General features: G+C 39.2%; 1 protein-coding gene across 1 annotated transcript in view; it reads right to left on the reverse strand.

The window, feature by feature from the left end:
• Nucleotides 1-22,107, reverse strand: part of LOC123024464 (neuronal membrane glycoprotein M6-a) — a 37,107-nt gene extending 15,000 nt beyond the window's left edge. The window contains exons 1-2 of the mRNA XM_044432184.1: nt 21,920-22,107; nt 12,505-12,661 (exon numbers count right to left, since the gene is read on the reverse strand). Of these exons, the coding sequence (XP_044288119.1) occupies nt 12,505-12,661; nt 21,920-21,960 (198 nt within the window). The 5' untranslated portion in view covers nt 21,961-22,107. The remainder of the gene's footprint in view (nt 1-12,504; nt 12,662-21,919) is intronic.
• Nucleotides 22,108-22,465: the final 358 nt, after the last annotated feature.

The raw sequence follows: 22,465 nt of genomic DNA on the forward strand, positions 1-22,465 counted from the left end.
TTTCCTCATACCATTATTGTTGCCCTCCAGATGTTTAACTACAACTGCTTTCTACATTATTCATTGGCCTTGCTGGCTGGAGCTGATGAGAGCTGGAGTCAAACCACATCTTGAGAGCACCAGGTTCCCTACCCCTGCAGTACACTGATTACAATCAACCAATCTTTGTTCATAGAGGATATTCACATTCTTACAAGTGACTTGAACTGCTATTCGTTAATCTTCAAGAATCTCACTCTCAAAGCATGATTGTGGGTTGAACAATTTGCAAGGCTTGGATGAATATCACTATCCAAAATGCATTTTTCAGATTGTAGCACTTACCCAGGACTAAGTTTAACTGAATTTAATTGAACTAAATGGGGTTTCACTTAGATAACATGTATAGGATTGCATAGCTAGTCATCTTGTGATTAAAAGTAACACTTGGGTTTGGCTATATGCAAAAGCTGGATAATTCAAACCGACTAGGCCAACTGTGCTAACAAGAAGAACTTGAGGTACGGCAAAAACTATAATCATGTGTTTGCATCTATGTATATGCATGCTCTGATTTTCAGGGAAACTATTATACAGTGGTACCTTGGTTCACGAACTTAATTCATTCCATGATCTTGGTCATGAACTGAACTGGTTGCAAACTGAGTCAAATTTCCCCAAAAGATTCATTATAAATAAGGTTACTCCTTTTTGAACCATATGTAATTTTTTTAACCACAAAAATATGAAACAAAGTACAGTAGAGTATGAAGAGAGAGAATGCTAACCTTGCTTGAGGCGACTTCTGGAGTGGAGGACAGGAAGGTGGGTGGGGAGGAGCTTATTGTTTGGAGGGAGAGTCTGTGACCACGATTGCAACTAGAGGAAGCTGCAGCCATGTGTCAGAGTGGGGAAGACGGCCGCGTTCATGTTTGTGTGAACACGAATGAGGCCATCTTCCCTGCACGGACATGCTCTGCCATGAGGTCATGGTGCGGGGAAGATGGCCGCGATCATGTTCCTCACCCAATGCGGAGTTTGTGAACAGAAGCAAAATTTCTGTTCATGAACTAAACAGAAAACGTTTGTGAACCAAGGAATTACTGTACATTATAACAAAGAAGCTGCAATCTCAATGCCCCCACCTCAATCAGAAATCATGCCAATTTTACAGTCAGTATGTATGAGTCAAAAAACTGCAAGTTCATGTCATATTTTGTTTTGTTACGCCATGTGCTTAGCAAGAATCAATGGGACTTTTTTGGGTGAGGGGACTGGATACACACCCACTGGTCCCTGTTTTCCATACTGCTTCCGTTCATCTCTCATGGAGCTGTCCTGATCTGCATTGATAACAGTGTCAACAGGGGAACACGTGCAGCAGCAGGAAGGACACGCATGCATGCCAGAATAATTTAACTCAACATTTCTCCGTGGCACAACAGTCCTGCTTGTCACATCTCATTCTTACTTTAGGGCTTGTTGAACTTAGTCCTCACGCTTCTGTTTGCTGCTGTAAAGATGAAGCCGCAAGAGGTGTAATGCAGACAAGACCATGGCATCTACTTTATTTCTTTTTTTTAGTCTTGACTTGCTCATATATTTCTTTCTACATTATTAATTGGCATCAATGTGATTGATTTTCTCAGGTTTGCCATCATCTGTTTTTCATGAGGAAGAAAATGAGATTGCTGGGTAGGATATACTATTAATAATAAAGCAATACACAGTAGTCTATCATACATTTGTAATATTCGTAAATAAATCCAATAGAAGCATATATGCACAGATTTTAGTTTTTAGAAGAAGCAACACATTTTATAGAAAGAAAGTTATTTCTGAAAGATAGTACAACTCTCTGTTGTATGATCAGTTGCTAACTTCTGGCAGCCCAAGGTTATTGAACAGTAGGCTTTTTTTCTCCTGAATTAGTGATGGTGTACTTACTAAGAACTTTAGATTTACTGCAACTTAAGAGTTGTACGGTCATGTCTGCTTGTGGTACTGTTGAAATACTGCTGAATCATGCTTTGTCTTTATGACAAGTGCCTAGTTACTAGGTACATATATTTTAACTCATTGTGTAATTATTTTTAATTTGTTGAAGTCATGATCATATTTTCTTATATGAAATAGACATTTTCTCAACCAAACACATTAAATAAATATATGAAATAAACACGAGATTGGGGTATATAAACTTGCTCGCTCTCTCTCTCTCTCTCTCTCTCACACACACACACTCACTCACTCACTCACTCACGCACTCTCTTGGCAAACCTTTCAAAAGTACTCCCTACTTTGCACCTTGCAGCATGTGGCAAGCAGAGGATGTGCCTGCATGCTGATGCTTTGCTCTTTGTTCCAAGCGGTCATGCCAGGAAAGGCTGTTTTCAGCTCAGTGGGCCATCCATTCTCCTTTCTGCCTACCATGTTCTGTTTTTGTTCTCCACAGAGATCTAATACTTAAAGGTATGAGCCTTCATGCTTCTTTTAGTTTTGCTGCTGGATGACAGAAAGCCCATAATGAGGGCTGTTTTAGCTCTCATGGCATGCGCAACAAATGCGTAAAAAGGACTGGTGTCAGGGTTAGGCACCTGGTCTGGCCCACATCCCTGCAGAAAGCCCACTGCCAATCCCAGCAGCTTCCTGGCCCTGTCGGTGTTCCCCCTTGCTATCACAGCTTGTTCATCTGCCTTCTTGGACCATATAAGCAATGAAAGAGGATGGAAATAGAGCACTTTCCTTCACTTGCTTTGCATTCTTCCTCTGGATGGTGGTACACATTCAGTCCAGAGCAAGAGGATGAATGACTATGCAGTGTAGACAAATCCAAGAGGACAAATTCATCAACGTGTTTCCCACTGAGGACACGTTGCACAAGGATTCCCCAAAAACCTGACATTGCCACTGGCTATAGCCTCAGTAACTCAGGATGCCATGCAGGACACAGCCACTCTCTGCTTCAAGGCATCAAAACCCTCTTAGCAATATGCTTCAAAACTGAGATGAATCATCCTTTAGGTTACAGCAATGGAACTATGCTAGGCTGCTATAGCAAGAGAAAACGTAGTCCCCATGTTTCCATGAGATACTTCACATGCCACCACTAGGCACGTGATCTCACTAAACTTTCATTCTTCCATCCTGCTGAAATGGAAAGATGCAGACACAACACCAGAAAATGGTCATAGGTAAAAGAGGTATTGCCTCAAGGTAAATTCTGAGTTTGTCAACTGAAACAGAATGGAAGAAACAAGCACACTTGCCAATTTCATTATGTTGATGAACCAGCAAACAAACTGAATCTTTGGTAATTTAATTAGAACCCTGAAGTAAGATCACAAATGGAGTGGCAAGAAGAATGCGGTAGCAGCACTTACTATACAAACAGATGGGCCTAAAATAATGCAGTTGACTTATTACACAGCCAAGTAGTGATCAGGGTAATGAATAACTTGTCCTAGAATAAAAATAGGCCAGTATGCTATGAGTGACTTTTCAAAATTATGCATCGATCTTATAATTCCACATAGCTGTGAAAATGTCGACCCACTTGAAGCCAGTCCCATCTTACAAAAATCTAATCCAGACACCAACTGCAAGTCCATTTAGAGAGTCTGCATGACTTACAAACTCCTTATAAAAGCAGCACAGTCTCCCTAAATGAACAGTAGAACAAAACAATATAATAGAGTGCTGCCTATTCAAATCATGTACAAAAGACTCTGACCCATCATAGGTAAAACACCAGTAACACTTCCTAAGATATCTACAATATAGGAAACAAAAATATCAGGAATCAAGTTAGTAAAATCCTCTAGTGATACCTCATAGCATTTGACCCACATTTTGGGGGATGTCCTAAAGTTGTATAACTGGTGCAAGATGTGGGAGCTGGAATTCACCTTGGCTTATTTTTTTCACCACATCTTAATATTACTACCGCAGTATTGTTTAAGGCACTCTTAAACATAACCTCATCCAGACTCATAGAGTCATTTAGAACTTCCTTCTCTATTAGAAATTCCTCCCCTCCCCCATTGTTGGACCTTGGGGTTGGCAATATGCCAGATGTTTGTGCTAAAGCAATGGTAATAAACAGGATGGTCTTTTCTTCTCTTTGTGATGTACAGCTATTTTTGTCATGCCCAAGAACTTATTTTCTTCTCCCTTACTGGGTGGCTGGTGATGCGAATGGAAGGTGGGCTACATACATGACTTTGATTGCTATCCTATTGTAATATACTCTCTCTTTTTCTTTTCTATATTATAATTTCATTTAAAATAGTCAATTCATTGCTTAGGAGGCGGAAAGGCTTCTGGCCCATTACACAGGACAGATCCAAAGTCCAAATCAGATATTTCACTGTCAAAACCAGAGCCTAATGTGCTTATCCCTTAACAAAAGAACAAGAATCCCACCTACATGAAAACAGTGCTTCCATTTCCACATATCTTCTCCTCCCCCGAGCAATATCTAGTTCAATTTACTCCCTTTCCTGAAATCATTACAATGTGTCTTGTCCCTATCTCTGCTATAAATCACTTGCCTACCAGCACCGGGGGGGGGGGGGGGTCCACTGGACACAAGGACATACAAGATACTGTAAAATCCATTCTATATTTCATAAATTGGCAGGTGGTTTTTATTCTATCATCCAATTCACTGATTCACAGAAATTCATTCATAAACAAATTTGCAAATTCTTAAAAATTTGCAAATACCCCCAGCTCTGCAAAATATGTATTTTTATGCTTTATCCCATAGGAAAAATGTGCATTTTTAAAGACTGCTTTTTTAAAATGAAAAACTACCATCAATATTGCATAAACTTACTGACCATTAAAAAAAAAAAAAGGTTCACAAGTTCACAGAATCTGAACATCTTGGGAAAAGTTGGCAGGCCCAGAATCTGTGGGTCATATTCTTAGAAATTCAAACCCATTTGAGTCCACTGTGGATTTGTGCAGGATCCACTAATTTGAACTGGATATCATGAACTGGAATGGATATAACTCAAAACAACCCCATTTTCTTTGTGGTTCCATCATTTTTTAATTGGTGATACTATAGTATCTTTATGTGCCTGTGCTTCTGTGAGGTGAAACGAGCACTAAGTACTGTTAGCCCAAATCAGCAACTTTTCCAAACCTGGGACAGAAAACATTGATGCGGTAGTGGGAGGTACATATTGTACAGAAAAGTAAACAAGTAATCCGCATGTAAATTATATTACTGCCTTTGGTGCAAGATGGGCTCTGAATCACACCTAATACCTGTTAAACACCTAATCACCTAAATCACACCAGTACCTGTTTAATTTATTTTAAATAGGTTAGTTTTAGGCTCAGTTGTGGAACAGTTAAATTATTTTATTTAGGATTTGGAATAATGTTGTAAGCTGTTCAGAGACAACAGTGATGGACGGCCTACACATTTTCTAAATAAATAAACACAAAATGCACTGGAGCAAAGGTACTGTTATTACTTTCATCAGGAAGTTAAAAAAATTAAAAAGAAGTAAGATTAAAAGCCACCTTTTCCTCATCAATTCACACGAATAGCCACATTGCATAAACATTTGACATAAGCAAGCTGGTTAATTATGCATTCCATGCTTGTCTCTTTTTGTTTGATACCTTACAGGCATCACTTTGAAGCCATCAAAGAAGAATGTCAAACAGTCCCTAAGCAGAAGGATGGAAAGTGTGAATCTAATGGAATTGTGTTGACTTCTCCCCCACCCTTCACACTGCATATGCAGATAATAAATTGCAAGACATGAATTACTACACATGATGCCAGCATTTGTTCATTTCATCACTGTACAACAAGCCTCGAATCCTCTCAGCAGCTAGACATCATTGCCCTGATCAAGCTAACCCAATTTGAAGATCAGTGTGTTAACATTAATGCATTAATTATGCTGCATGCCTAATATATCTCCTATGCAATTTATTGGAACAGTTTATGGCTTAACTAAAGATGCTAATTCAGTTCCATGCAAATTAACCTGATCCATTATATTGTGTCCAAAAGCATGCCCTGAAGATTTAAAGAACAAAGTTTGATTGGAAATTGTTGCTTTTCTGCTAGGGCATGTACGAGCAGCCAAAGAAAGATTCCCACATGGCACTCACAGGTGCCCCATCTTCAGCTGTCACCAAATCCCCTTTCTCCCCATGTAGCAGCCTAGGTGGAACATATTTGTGGTGAGTATGAATGTACATGTGCCATCATAATCACGCTGAACACAGCCTGAAAAACCAGTTATCTGGTGGACTATGAGGAGCACAATTTAGATGGCCTTCATACCAATTATCTGGTGGACTATGAGGAGCACAATTTAGATGGCCTTCACGTAATCATTTCAGCACAAAGAACTTCAGCATCAGCCCAGATTCAGCATCAGCCTGAAGCTCAACACCAAATATATCCCCCCTTCCCTTCCAAGGACCAAAATTTTTCATCATTTTGACATCAAACTCTTCCAACTACTCATCCTGAATCCCAGCACCTGAGGCAGTGTGCTTCTTCTTGCTGCCAGATAAAGCTAGCCCTGAGGCCACTGTAGAAAAAGCCTAACCAATATTGATTTCCAGCCTGCAATACACATGGTATTTTCTCCAGTTGAGTTTCATTCAGCTTCTGGCACATCATCAGTGCAAACTACCCTGCTGTGTATTGTCTGGAATTTATTTATGAGTGTTGAACCTCTGCAGGTCAGAACTGTTGCTCAGCTCTGACCCACCTGGGATCCCAAATTACTCCTTGAGGCAGCACATGGAGTCGACTTGGCATCAACTGTTCCCATTTAATTTGCACTCTGCACTCCTGACTAGCTCTGGGAAAAGCTGTTCATAGTTGCAGTCAGCAGGGATGGGATGAAGCACATGCAGTCTGAGTGCACAGGGATGGAAGTTCAAACCTTTCCATCAAGTTCAAACCTTTCAATGGCTTGCCCTTGTGCTGTGGCAAGACTCATTCGGAATCTTTTGCTGGATTTGCTGTTGACCCAAATGACTTTCATCGTGCTGCTTGGCTTGTGCAAGCAGGAGGGGAGATGACTGGGCTGTCTTTCTGTAAGCTTTCTCTGTATCGTTTTCATGTGGCTCTCTGCTGAGCCTGCAGTTCATGGGTTCATTTAAATCACTTGATATGTGGGAAACAGCAAAGATACAAAAATAAGTTGCTAACTTAGCAGATCAACTGTGAATGGCATCTTGCTGGGAGAAAGGGAGAACCCCATCAGCTCCTGGATCTTTCTTATTGATTTTTCTTGCTGTTTAAAATTATGTGTGTCTGTGTGCTGTTTGTTTCTGTGTTTGTATGAAAATGCCTTTCATAATGTATTTTGAAGTTTTAATCTTTGTAAACAATCCAGAGAGATTCAGCTATTTCAAAGAAATGTAATACACGAAATGAAAATAGAATGAGATTATTTGCTTGTGATCTGAGGAGTAGGAAGCTGAAGATGAATGGCAGAAGCTTTTTGTTGGAAAAAGAACCACAACAGATAAGAAATGGTGCAGTTCACTGGCTTCCTACAAAGGTATATACAAATGAAGAATCACTACGTTCTTGCAAATGGAGCCAAGTGTCCTCCTGCATTCACAATGCCTTTGACATATGTATTGGCTAGCAAATCCAGTACTGATTCAGGAGTCTGTCTCGTCCGCCAAATTCCTGCTGCTGCAGACAAGCTGTATTCATTTTTAAAGCACTGAACATATATTTATTCAGTGAAGTGTGCATCCACCCCCATTCTCAAACATTGAAAACTGCCTCAGAGAGTTACTGATATCACCAGTTTTCAGCCCACTAGTGCAGTAGCACACAGAAACACTTCTTGCAGAGCCCAGCTAGGGAGAAAAGATTCTGTGTCTAACAAAATTAAGGGTGTGAACTTCTACAGTGGGTTCATTCCTCAAATTTTGTACCTCTGTATGTACACTTGTTTCTGATGGGCCAAAGATCTTCTGAATGTGATAAGGTTCTGAAGAGCTTTACTTTACCCCTCAGGCCAAAAAACTCATTCAGAGATTTTGGATATTAAAGGGATTAAGAAGTGATTCAAAACTAGGTGAACAGGCATTAAAATGGGAATTACAGTTCAAAGGAAGCAAAATCAAAGTGGTGCATATTGGGATAAAGCTCCAAATGTCACATATGCACTAATGCGATATGAGCTGGAAATCATTAACCAGGAAAGGGGACTTGGGTTGATGAAAATATTGACCTAATGTGTAGCTGTTATGAATAATGGGTATCATTAGGAAAGGCATAAAAATTATCCATATCATACAATGCTTTGTATAATGTAATTATTATGCAATGATTTAAACAAATCTATGGTGTCAGAAAAAACCAATGTTGGGGCATTTTATCTTGGGAAAAAAGATAAATAAGGAGAAATGTGACAGAAATGTTTCAAATAATTCATAGTGAAGAGAAAATGGAAAGTTAGAAATTTTCCTCCTCATATAATACTGGAATCTAAAATTGGGTCATCCAATGACTACACAATGGGAATTTCCAGCCATACTAAGGGAAGTTAAACTATGGAAGTTGCTACCACAAGATGTGGTGACAGCTGCCAACTTGGATAGCTTTAATAGGGGATTAAATAAACCCATGAGGATAGGTCCAAGTAACCACTATGGTAACCACATGGTAGGCTATGTGATATCTCTAAAATCAAAGGAAAAACATCTCTAATGCCCAGTAGTTGCCCTCATGTCCTGCAATTGTTCTACCCAAAGTCATCTGGGTAGTCACTATGGGAAGGAGATATTGGATCAGGCAGAGCTTTGATTCAATTCAGCAGGTCTCTGCTTATGTTCTTATCACGATGCTCCAAAGAAAGACCTTATTTCTGATTCTTTGGGTCAATGAGGTTAATGACTGCTTTAAAAAGCACCCCAGGAAATCAGAAAACATACATTTTGTGCTCCTCATTTGAATTTAGTTTTAAGCAAGCAAGTGGAGAAAGTGCAGTTTAGTAATCTATGTGCACATGTAATTAATGGCTCCCACTTAAGTACCATATGATTTACATATAGAAAAAAAGAAGCCTGTTATATGCTTTCTTTGAAAAGACAAGATTGCTAAATGAACCCATAAGCTATTTCTTTTCCAATATATCAAACTGTAGAATGATATACCACCAAAATGCCAGTATGAAAAAAAATCAGTACTAAAAGGTGTCATGTTAAATTTATGTGAATAGTTAAAGGGAAGATGTATGCGGCCAATAGTTGGTTATCTTACAGATGAAGATAGAAATCTCATTAATGATTAAGAATTTCTGCAAACATATGTTCAAAAGGTAATAAAAAACCCTGTAGTAAAGGCAACACAATTAAGGGAAAGAGTTACGGTGACACAGAGCCACTGTCAGCATGAAAATATTAATCCCCAGAAGATGGCCAGATACCAGCTGAGAAATTCAAGGTGCTTTTTCTACAAGCTAATAAACAGTGATAGAATCCGGAGTCCCTGGGGTGGGGGGCGGAGAGAATCCATGTCTCTGCAGGAGGGACATTCCTTCTGAGAAGCCAGAATTACTTGAAAAAGAAGACCATGGAACCATGTATGTTAGGAGGTATTATTATTATTATTATTATGATTATTATTATTATAACATTTCGTCGGAGAGAGGACCACATTCCTGTCCCTGCCAGCAGAGTGCCAGCACCCACCCAGTCCCAGATAGCATTGTTGCCTTAAGGGGTAGATCAACAAGACTCCTTTAAAACAAAGCACTGGAATCCAGGCAAATCCTCAGAAGTAAGGATTATAAAATGCAGAAGATGCACCATGTGTAGTGCATAGGAGACATGTTATCTGGAATTTGTTGAAAACAACACTAATTTCTGGCTTCTTGTATCCTGACCTTAGCTCACCTTTGGACTCCTGCGCTATAGACTTAATGCTGTCTCTGAATTCTGACTGTATTTCCCTGTTATCCTGGGGGCTTGACCTGGGCTATGACCCTGATTCATCTTTGAAAAAATTGCTAGTAAGGACTCTTGAGTGAATTGACTCCTCCATTGCAATTAACTCTGTGTTTGTCCATGGAGCAAGGTGCTGAAGAAGACAGAGTTTGGAAACATAACAGATGAACTTCAAGGAGTGAAATGCCCTATGAATAAGGATTCCTAGCTAATTAGAAGTGTGGTCATCCAGAAATTTCAGATCTTGTTATCAGACCAGCCTTTAAATTTGTCAGTCTAGAAAAATGCTTTTATATAACAATTGCTCCAGTTTCACAGTTGCAAAAAACAAACACAGATGACTAATCTTTGCAGAACTATTTTTCAAAATCAGAATCACATTCAGAGTTTCCAGTTCCTGAAATATGCAGATACAAATGTTTCTATGGCCACATGTCTTGCTCGATCAAATTTGCAATAAGTCCTTGCTAGAAATCAGACATTTAGAAATGACAGGTCTTTTTTGCATATAGTATTACATACTAGTCCCTTTACATAGCAAAACCTTGATTACCACAATTTTCATTACTGTGTCCATCAATATGGCAATCACAATGTTTGGACTAAATACCCAACAGTAATGGTTCACATTGTTTTGTTAAACAGAGATTTATGGGTTATTAACATGAAGACTTCCAGAATTTAATCTGTGGATTCCAAAACAAACTGAACTGATCCATACATCATAGTTTATGGCACTTCCAACATTTGTAGTTCCTGAATGTTTCCAAATGCTCAAATTACATATAGTCTGAGATAAAATTAAATGTGGCTTTTCATGCAGATTTTAAATATTTGCCAATTAATGCAGGTCAGAGTGGATTTAAGAGTGAATATATGAACAAGTAACATCGAGTGAAAATAGACATATTCACCATCCAACATTTATCTGTACCATGAGCAATTAGGTAATTATGGTGGAAAACATAAGCCCATTTTATTCAAGAAAGCCTTGGGTTGCAACCTAATGCCCTGATCTTAACTGCATCTCATTTAAAAGGTGTCATACTGAAATCATCTGCATTAATTTCCAAGTAAACACAATTTGGATCAGTATGTAAGAATTTAAAATGAAAAGCAATTCGGTGAGGCACATTGATTATCCTGAAGATGGGCCTAGCTTTTCATTTTCACCATTTTAAGATTGTGGATTGTTTCTTATCTCTTTACGTTGTTTAACATATTGTTATACATTCTCCTAACAGCCTCCCTTATAATAATTTCAAACATCCCATTATTATCCAGTTATAAAACCATCTGGATTATGTTTCTGTACCCTCAAACTAATAACCGCTTTTGTTTTAACATAAAAGCCATATTCAGAATAGCATCCTAACATGTGAGGAGGGAGAGATGAATGAACAAGCAAGATCTGCCTGTCCACCCACCACCACCACCACCATTCTTGCCCTCCCTCCTCATGGTCCTCTGAAGCAGGATTCCTTCTACCAATAGAGGTTGCCCATAAATTGAAGAGGCCTGGAAGGATTTCCTGCACTTGAGGAGGGTGATGAGAACAGTTCTCACTCTTCCACCTTGTGTGCTCATGTAAGTATGCTTGGATGCCTGAATAAGCTACATACACATACTTTTCTTATGCAACTACACCTTCATCCTGGCTTCTTTGGCCTATGCAGCTAACCATAGTGCCCCATCTCACGCAATGTAATTTTCTGATACCAAATCGTAATTCCTGTGAGCAGAGATTATTGTGCATTGCCTAAAATAAATAACTGCTACATTTATTTTCATAATAGCACAAGGCAGGCTGGGCAGGATAGAAGGAATCTTGGTCTGTGCACTTGGGCTTATTTTCTCCCACATGGTACACTTACTTCACTTAGAGGGACTTTGAATGTCATAGAAACACAGAATAGTAGAGTTGGAAGGGGCTAAAAAGGCCATTGGGTCTGCTGTTGCAGGACACCAATTTACACCATTTCACTCAGATGGCTATCCAGTTTCTTTCTGAATGTGTGGGAGAGAATTCACAAGTGAATAGCTGGTTATCTACAACTACAGGACAGATGGTGCATCCTACCCATGCAAAGTCCCCTTCTGACATCGCAGTGGAAGTGCAAAAAGTAGGAGGCTTTTTGTACTATCCAAAACCAATCTCACAGAAAAGCAACATGGATACCATAATTAGCATTACCATCAAATGACCATCTAAAAGAGAGCTGTGACATCTTGATATAAGTACCCTGCATAAAGCAGTATACTCTTGAAGTACAATCCAAGCACAATATTGTTGTGTGTTCTTTAAAAGGAGGAGAATTTAGCCACTGTCTAAAATGCTGTGAGTCACCTTCTGAAGCCTAGATCCATAGAATATAGTGTTTCTAAGCATTACGCCTAAGGTTTCTGCAAATCCTTAAGTCTAAGACAATGACATCATCTGCTCCAGATACATTCTCAGAGACATATTTTGTGTCTATAGAAACCATTTAACTTTGTATGAATTAATTAAAACACTTCAGCCCAGCTAAATTAGCATGGGTAATCAACGCTGTCATATTAACATACCCAGGCACTGACACATCTGCCGCAGGTGGTGATTTTGAAATCTCCATAGAGATCCTTGATGGCACCAGTTGTAAAAAATCCTTCTACCATCAGCAAAATGCCATAAACAAAGAAGGCAGCTGCTACGCCATAGATCACATATTTGAAGATGTCAATCCTGTGTAATAAAAAGGTATACATGTTAGTAAAATTTTACTGAAGACTCTGACTATTAACACTTTAAAAAAAATAGACAGGCATTTCTCCAGTTGGGACATCAGCAGTTGATACAGTGTAGCAATAAGGTAACTGAGTTGCTGATAGATCTTGTCTTATGAATCACAGAACAGTGAATATTCACATAAGAAATGCAGATTTCTTCCAGTGAAAATCATTCAAGCAATTTATGCTGGTGCAACACACACATACAGACTGACAGTGGCATTTTAACATTTTATGTATTTAGAATATATTGGGATCTCCCCTTCTTTCAGTGCAAAACACATAAACAGCTGTCAAACTGCCAATGCTCTTCAATGCACTTGCACAGATGAATGGATGCTTGTTACTTTCCACATCCAGTTGGAAGAGCTGGGTGGGCAGTTGATGATCTGTTTTGTTCAAGTGTGCAGTCAAGACCATTTCTCCATTACAAATCAAATCTCTGCTGTTACAGGATAATGTTAACGCATTTGCCATTTTACGTTTCCCTTTTTTGGTTGGCATTCTTTGCCTTCAGCAATAATGATGTAGATGTAGCAAAGTGTGCCTATTGCTGCCTCAAATTAAGCTATGTCTAATTTCTCAGTCTTATAGAATTCTATGGCTTGGAGAACTCATAGTAAAAGGATGCCAAATGCTAGTATAATACATATGGTGCAATTCTATGAATATTTAGACAGAAAAAGATCCTACAACTCCTGGTTGGGGGCATGCTGAGAGTTGTGGGAATTGTTTTTTGTCTACCATGCATAGGATTGTGCCAACAGAAACGAACTTTCTCTACCTTCACTGGGCATATCCCCTATTAATTTCTACACTGCACGCCTTTTCAATCATGAAATAGAATGAGAATCATGACCAACTGACCCTACTCCCTGATATTTTCAACACTTCACTTTCATTAGAAAGATCCATTTGTAATCCAAAAGTGTCACAAGGATTCAGACCAGATCCGCAAGCCTTTGACACAAACTCGGTTTTTGAATGAATGAATTTTTAAGCTGGCAGCATAACAAAAAGTTTGCTTTGTGTGTTTTCCACTTTCCCTTCCAAGATGAAATGAGGTCATGGGGTTATTGTTTGTTTATTTGGCTTTTGCTTTTAAAAATAAAAAATAAAATAAAAAATTCACTGCACAGCACATAGACAAAGGAGGGAAACTGAAGGCATGGCACCCGTGGATATGGATCTAACGGTCCTTTTATGTGCAAAGAATGAGTTCTTCCGTTACTAGAAGGGCCTCCAATCTAGCTTCCACCAACAGTAGAGGGAAGCCATGATGCCATTTCTTTCTGCCCACTGGATCACCTTGTGCCAGCTACCATGTTGCTCCAGGGAGACCCTGCGGGGTGAAGTGGGGAGAAAAGGGAGTATGCAAATAGGCCTTCTCCCACTCCCCCTGCTTTCAACAGCAGGACTCCCTGATTTGATACGCATGCAACACTGCCACTTCCACGAGTCTAAAAGCAGAGGTCCATGTGCAGAGTGAGGAGCTGGAGCGGAATCTTAATTCCTCCTTGCAATATCTTACTTCCAGTTTGGACTAAGCACCTGCCAGCCCTCCCTTAATGCACTGTAAGATAGTTGTCCATTGTCAGGGTTGTTTAGGAATTGTTTATTATTGTTATTACATACTCCATTTCTGTACTATACAATAGCCAAATCTCTCTGGGCAGGTTAAAACAGTTAAGGAAAAAAAGCGCAATATACTATAAAATCTTATCAAAATACAAAGATTTTAAACCCCAAAAGAAAAAAGCTGCTACAACATACAGTTAACAGCAACCTCTTAAGTCTTTGGATAGCCCAGTATGTCTTTAAAAGCCTCGGCACAAATGGCCATCATAACCTGGTGCCAAAAAGACTACCTTATTGGTATTTCACTACGGGGTAGTCATAGGTTCTCTTTCACAGCCTGATCTCAAGGGCTGCCACGCACTGCTCTCTACTTCGAAGGCAGGAACCATAAACCCCTCCCTAGAGCACTTTTTCCTTTCCTTGCCCCCCTCCCCATTTTCAGTGGGAGCAGATACTGGTGGCCATACAGGGCTTGTGGGGCCTAATATGGAAGCCCTCTTCCCCCTGCCCCATGAGGTGAGGTGGGAATTGATGAGCAAAAGGGCCTTCTTTGCTGTCCCACACCACCTCTGGAATTCCCTTCCAAGGAAAGTGCGACTAGCACCCACTTTACCTTGTTTTTGGCACCAAGTTAGGACTGTTTTGTTTATTTAGTTAGTTTATTTTTAGATTATGATATTGGTCTTGCTGCTGGTTTATTGCTTTATTGTTTTATTGGTTGGTAGTTTTATTGTTTATAATGTGTGTGTCCTCCTGTTGTTTTATATTGTGTTTTTACTTTATTATGTTCTATGGTTTTAGTTATTATTGTCATTTATTTGTATGTGTATTTTCTATTTTTATCTGTATTATTGTTTATGACTGTGCTGTGAGCCACCCAGAGAGCATTCTGGCTGGGGGGGCGGGGGAAGGAATGCAAATGCAATAAATAAATAAATGAATAATACGGCCCGCATTTGACTTTATCATGTGAATTGGCTCTAACAGCATTAACTGCACAAGAAAGAAACTTTTTACAACCAAGCTACTTTTTTACAGTTCACAGTGGCACTGAATGGCTGTCATAAGAGGTCGTTCTTGTTTTGTGCAATGTAGAGTCATTAAACAGGTTTTAAATATGTATCAAGAAGACAGGTATGCACTGATGATGGCTTCAGAACTGTATCCCACCAGATGGTCTCAGCACACTAAGCTAGACATCTCTCAAACAAAGGTCAGATTTTATCCCTTGTGGCTCCCGGATCACCGCAATAGTTTATCTGCATTCCTACAGCTCATCAACAAATCAGCTGCCAGCCATCTTTTAAGAGATTTCCCTGGCTGAGTCTATCACAGGGTGTGACCTTTAATACTGTCATTGCATTTTACAAAACAAGACAATAGAAACAATAAGATTTGGAATGCAAAGAATTTTGATTAACATGGTTGATTAGTTAGAAACGGTTAATTCTGTGTCTCCCAAGATTATGTCTTCAAAAGAAATGTGAAATCATGATGACAAAATCATGCCAGTGTTGAGCCATTTATGGTTTTATGCCCTGAAATGATTAAATGCCGACGGAATCCTGAAGCTATTACATGGTATAGGCTTAAAATTTGTTGGGCTTTCATATTATGGGTGCTGAAATATTATGAACCAGACAGCATGAAATTAGAATGTTTTCTATGAAAGCAGCATTGCGGTGATTGAGAATGTGCCATATTCTACACAATGAAACAGATGCCTCATTCAAAGAAAACACAGATACCCACCCTTAGCCAACCAGCCTTTAGAGAATTTTAGTTGTTAACAATAAACAGCAACAGCACAGATTTCTCATATGCCTAGTCCCCTGCACTGTGGAAGTGCACAAAAGAGAACACAAGCATGGCAACAATAAGGGCACTATGCTGAGGGAGCTAAACTACATGTTCCCTTAAACTGGTAGGTCGCATCTTTTCCATTTTGTTTTAAACAGTTGAAAACATTCAAATTTTATTGGCACCCAACACGAGAACAGGACCTCCATCCATGGTTTTGTACTGGTAGTTACACATACATAACACACAGAAAAAAATTCTTCAAAGGTATTTGCATACCTTTGGCAAGGAATATTTGCAAAATCAAAAATACTTTGTGAGCTCAGCATAGGCTACTTCATCCATTGCTAGTAATTTTAATCTTTTGCCAAAACCGCAATAAATCTTCCACACAGATATTGAGCTTCAGGTTATATTTGAACAATTCTGCCAATAAATATTAGTGAAACTGTAAGCATGGTTACATATAATTTGCCACAGTGAGTTCCCCTGCACAGTTTTGAAATGCTACCACTAACAGGCAAAGATGAGTTGACAAAGATAAATGCTTTCTGTAGGTTTGATTCATTATTTACTGTATTATTTGATATCTAGCTTGTGTGGGCTGCTGAATTTCCATTTCACTAACAGAGAACCGTGCAAATCCTCAAATTACTCAGCTGCAGAAAGAGAGATATCACTTCTTTTGAAACTCTGCAAATAAGTTCCTGCAGCCATAATAAGCCATACAAATCTTCTGCCCCCTTCCTAAGGGCAGATCTGCACGGTCATCTTTCATCTGCACAGATCCCGTCCCTCCATATAAATGAACTTTATAACATGTGGGAGGATTTGAGTGTCCTCCACAGAAGGTTTTTTCCTGAGGATTTTCCCCACTGCCTTTCTATATGTTCATGTATATGTTATGCAACACAAGATAATGTTTTACTATAGAGCGGAATTGCAAATTTACACAAGGCCAGAACAAATAATGGCCTCATCCAGGAAAATATTGCATTATCTTCTTTCTAAAAAAAAACAAAACAAAACCTGCAGAAATGTCTATAAAACACAGGAGGGGCCCTGGAGGATGAAGGCATCAGGTAAAGTGGGATCACCAGAACTTAATAAATACCTTTCAGGGATAAGTCATATACTTATTGATACATTTCCCTTTTTACGATCACATCAGGTACCTACTGACATTCAGCCTGTGATCAGCTACCACTTCAAGATCCTGTCACACACTCTGTTGTTGATTGGTGCCATCAAGTCATCTCCAACTTATGATAACCCTGTGCACAAATGCCTCCAAAAGCCCTGCCCTTTATGATCCTGCTGAGCTCCTGAAAACTGGAGGCCATGGCTTCCTTTGGGGAGTCACTCCAACTCTTACTTGCTCTTGCTCTTCTTTTGCCTTTCCCTAACATGATTGTCTTTTCTAATGAGTTTCACCCTCTCATAATGTACTGAAAGTATGTATCATTTTTTGCTTCCAGGTTTTTGTACTTACTATTGTGAATACCTATGCATTTGACATCTTTTTCCTAAATAAAGAAATTTACACTTGTCTATCAAATTTCATCCTGCTTTTTCTACCCAAGGAAAGCCAGCTGGGCATCCAAATGCTACACCTTTGTAACTGAATTAAACTCTCCACAGAATAAACTAAATTATCAGCTGCCACCACCTCATGAATCAAGAGCAGTAGGATTTTGCAGTTAAAAGCCTAAGGCAGGCATGCAAATTGAGATAATATAAGGCATTCAGATCAAATTATGCCAAATTTGAGTCAATTCAAATAAACAAGAAAAATTCTTTTAATATCTGAGCTTGACTGACTACTAACATAAGCAGCTTCTCTTATAACATCCAAGCTTGGAATCCACAGTTCTCTTTTTTGTCTCCTACTGCCAGAGGAACAGAATGAACTTTGTGAAGCCTGGTCAGCCAACTCCAGCTGAAGACCCCTTGTACATGACTAGCTGAAGCACTGAGAGAGCATTGCCTATGAACAGCTCCTAGTGCTAACAACCAAAAGGCATTGTGCTCATTATTTATGTCCTTCCTTCTGTAGAGGGTTTTTTGTGGTGAGACAAAAGATGGAAACTGTGGGAAAATAAAAGGTAATATTGGCTGGAGCCTGCACAAAATTCCACGAATGAGACAGTGCAATTTCACACTAAAAGACTGATCTGGAGGTATTCAGAGGTATATTCAGCAGGGTGGCACAGCTAAAACAAAAAGCCCTCAATTCTCCATTTCGCAAGAAAAAGAAGAGAGTTACCAAGAAGGCAGAAAGGAAAACTGAAGCTTTTGGGTGCATTTTCTATTGATTACTGACTTCCAAACCCTCCATGACAATCCACCATTCGAAAGCATGAAAATATTAGACTCTTGCACAGGAAGGTTAGGGTGGCATGCACGCTTCTCCCTCCACCACCACGCATGTTATCCTCACAATCATCCAATAAGATAGGACACGTGTGAGATGCTGGCTTGCTGAATGTCAGCAACACCCACTTATCAATAGTGCAGGTTTAAACCTTGTCTCGTGAGTTCTAATAGCTTGCCTTATAAACAAACGGCAGCTACTACAAAACAGCAGGGGTAGAGGGATGTAGAATCCCCAAGACACAGGGAGACTTGAGCATCAATTACATGTTCATAATGAACAAATTAACTGATAAATGCCATTGCTTATCAATGTGTCTGAATTCTTTGAATTATAACTATGTTTCTTGACTGGTATTTCACGTATAGCTCTGACACAGTAAACACAGATAATTTGTGATAACACTCGAAGCACTGATTTACTGTTTCAGAAATAATAGCTACCCAGAGACTCATTACCTTAAAAGTCTAGAAAAATGGATTAGCTTTCAATCTATAATAAGCCAGAGCCTTAGCTGTAAAGTCAGCTTTAAGAGGCATCATTCTAAATGCAAGTCTAAAAATATAACCCATTTAACAGCAACAGCATAAGCAATATGAATGAGCACTAACTATCAAGCAATGAAGTTAAGTCAGATGAATCTGCCCCCACTGCCATTGGCCTGTCACTGATTCTATTTCTTATTCTGGGGAGGGGAGGGGAGGGAACGGGAGGGGACAGGATGGCTGATCCTTCCAAATCACAGAAATGCTATTGAAGATCCTGACTATGAGGTGGATCTGTTCTTCCAGGCACCATTGGTCCTAAAACCCAAAGAGTGTTTCATTTCATCCCTGATCGCACTAGTTTATGCATGTACCTTTAAAATGAGTTATTTCAGGGGTCTCAGGGCCAGGTTTCCTGGAAGGCCATGTCCCCTTTCCCTCCAATCACTGATAATTTCTTGACTGTCCAACTTTTGTGCAGTCATCCTCCATTAGCCTGGAATGCCACTCCTAAGGATTTTCTTTTGACCCTATCCCTTTTGCCTTCAGTCCTTTCACTCCTGGAAGGCAATAAAGCCCCCAACAGAGTCTCCAAAATGGAATTCATCCTTCAGCTTCACTTTCCACTTATTCCATGTTTCCTTTCCAATGCTTACATATTCCTGGTTATGCTTGAACTCAGCTTGATTTAGGCATGGGGGGCAATTTAGACATTCCAATAATCAAAACAAAGGCTTAACATTAGTAAGCTGCCTTGGGTTCCTCACAAGAAGAAAAAAGATGATATATAAATGCAATGCAATAGTAGTAATAGGATATTATACAATATCTGCTAAAAGCTTAAAATCGATTTCAACGAGACACTACTTATTATTTATTTTAAGGCAAGGATAGGTAACTTGAGGCTCTCTAGATGTTTTGGCCTACAAGTCCCATCATGCCTCACCATTAGCTATGCTGGCTAGGGCTGGTAAAATTGTAGGCTAAAACTCCTCCAGCGCCACAAGCTGCCTAGCAAGTTAACATTTTTTTTAAATGCTATATTAAGGCAGTGGTTGGTGAGGACTTAGCTAAACGTACCTCTTCTCTGAATTTTGATAAGTATATTCCCATCCTAAAGAGCTATTACCCCTTAACTCTCTTCCTTCAAGTAGGTTTATTTGCAACTGCATGCAATGTTTCTCGTAAGACATCTCCATGCTGGGCTACCAACTGCTTTCTCCTCAGGTCTCATTGGTCTATTGTGAAGGCTGCCTTCCCTTTTAAAGACTCTCTCAAGCTCTCCTATTTAGTGATTTCAGGCTTTGCTTGCAATCATCCCTTAGGATCAGCCTCTGTTATGAGTTTTTCCTGCCTTCTTCTTATTTCCACCTATTGTTGCTAGTGTGAAACCTGACCTTAAGCACTTCACAGCTGAGCTTCCCACCAGCTTATCAGTTCATTAGCAAATAAATTATAAAGTGAGCAAAACCAAAGCAGGACCCTACAGAAATTCTAAATTCGCATTTAGAAAGGCAGACAGCATGTCTCAAAATTAGCAAGTTTTGCTTTTGTTTCTGGGGTGAAGAGCAAAGGAACTGGAGTTGCTGACTGACAAGTTCTCTTTCTAATCAAAGGACACATTTTACCAAAGATTCTCCAAGCACTGTGGTTTGCGGAAGGGCTCACAGGAGCCTACAAAACAAATGCTTCCAGACTTCTCTATGAAAAAAGCTTTACACTGATTCTCAACCATCACAACTTCCTAGTCTCTGCACCTATCTTTCTGAAACTATGCAGGGTTTTTTTTGTCTAAAGGCACTTCTATGATGGTTGCCAATTTTATATAAACTGAAAAAGGAACACAATTAGAAGAGGAAGGCAAAATACATCTCTCAGCATCTGAAATTATGAGTGCTCCCTTTCTACCTAAAGCACTGCTTGTAATGTTTGCAAACTTGATCATTTTCTTACAGAGGTCAACCTTTTTTATCTGGATAAGTTTTAGAAGAATGGTCTATTAGGAATATGGAAAAGCCCATTCTTTTTCGAATATCTTCAAACCATATAAAAGCAAATAACCTACACCTATTTATCTGAAATTTGACAGACTTGAACTATTCAGAAGGGCAAGCTATCTATGCAAATTTTATTCCATTTTGCCAAGAGATAAAAAAGTATAAAGGCACATATAAAGGCAAAAAACACTGCACTTATTCTTCTGAAATTTCATAAGCAAATTCTTATCCTAAAGAGATAATAACTCGGTAAATATAATCCACTAATGGCAAACGGAAACAGTTACAGCCATTTTTTCCTATGATCAGAGGCATGAAGCTGATTTCCAGATCAAAGTGGACAGCCTCCAACCAGTCTCATCATAACTAGGTGATTTTCTCAAAAGCTGAATTAAGGAAGGTCCGAAAAAATTCTTTTGGCTGGTGCACACTGCCAACTTATAGAGTGGAGAATAATGATTTTATGCAAAGCAAACACACCTATACCATTATTTAAGTACAAGATGCACATTTCATTAAGTCAAACTATTATTAAACCATGTTCCTAAACATATTCCTCCTATTTAAACATATTCATGCTGAAATTAATGTAATAAGAAACATGATTAGCATGTTTCAAACTTTAAAATATATAGACATTGAATTGAGTGAGATGTGTTGCAAAACATACAGCTAAAGACTTTTAACTGTTAGCTCAATTAAAGATATATTAACATTTGGATGCATCCAAATATTTTACATAATTTTGGATGTCATTATCTGTATTACAGGAGATAAAAACATATTCCATTTTTAAAATGTACATCCAAACTTATTAATAGAAATATTTATATTGGTAGAACAATTTTGTACCCATCTGTTATCCCCTGCATTTGGAAGAAATTCAAATAATGTCTTCTCAACAGAATATTGGGGGTGGGGGACTAGAAATTTTGCTGCAGCACAAAAGCAAAGTCACACAAGATGAGGGAGACGCTCACATGGTAAAGACGTCGATGGTGTCCCCAGCAGCTCTCGCCATCTCAAAGTAGGTCTGAAGAATGTTGACAGTTCCCGAGAGTGCTTCATGGCCACAGCCACAGAAAAGGGCGACCCCGGCATACAGCAGGATGGTGGCAATCAGTGAGGCATAAGGAATACCCCCCAAGCATTTGATGCAGCACTCGAAGCACCCTGAACAAAAATGGAGAAGAAAAGGATTTTTAACACGTCTTAATTTTCTTTTGCTTCAAGACCAATCCTCATTCTCCTTTCCCCGTTTTCTTCCTCTGCCTATTGCTTGTCATGAACTCTGCAGGGAGTCTGATAACACAAATAGGAATCACCTGTTTTCAGCACCCCGCACACAAAAATGAAAAAGGGAAAACACAGTTTTACCATAAGAGGTATTCTAATTATTGGACTTATTTGATGTACATAAAACTTCTAAGCCTGAACATATACAAAGCTTGCATAACTTCTAGCTGACAACTCCTATCAACCCTTGCCAGCAGAACCAGTACAGAAGGCTGATGGGTGTTGTAGTC

The sequence above is a fragment of the Varanus komodoensis genome, unplaced genomic scaffold (genome assembly GCF_004798865.1).
Source record: "Varanus komodoensis strain SLA01 unplaced genomic scaffold, ASM479886v1 scaffold236, whole genome shotgun sequence".
NCBI lineage: Eukaryota > Metazoa > Chordata > Lepidosauria > Squamata > Varanidae > Varanus > Varanus komodoensis.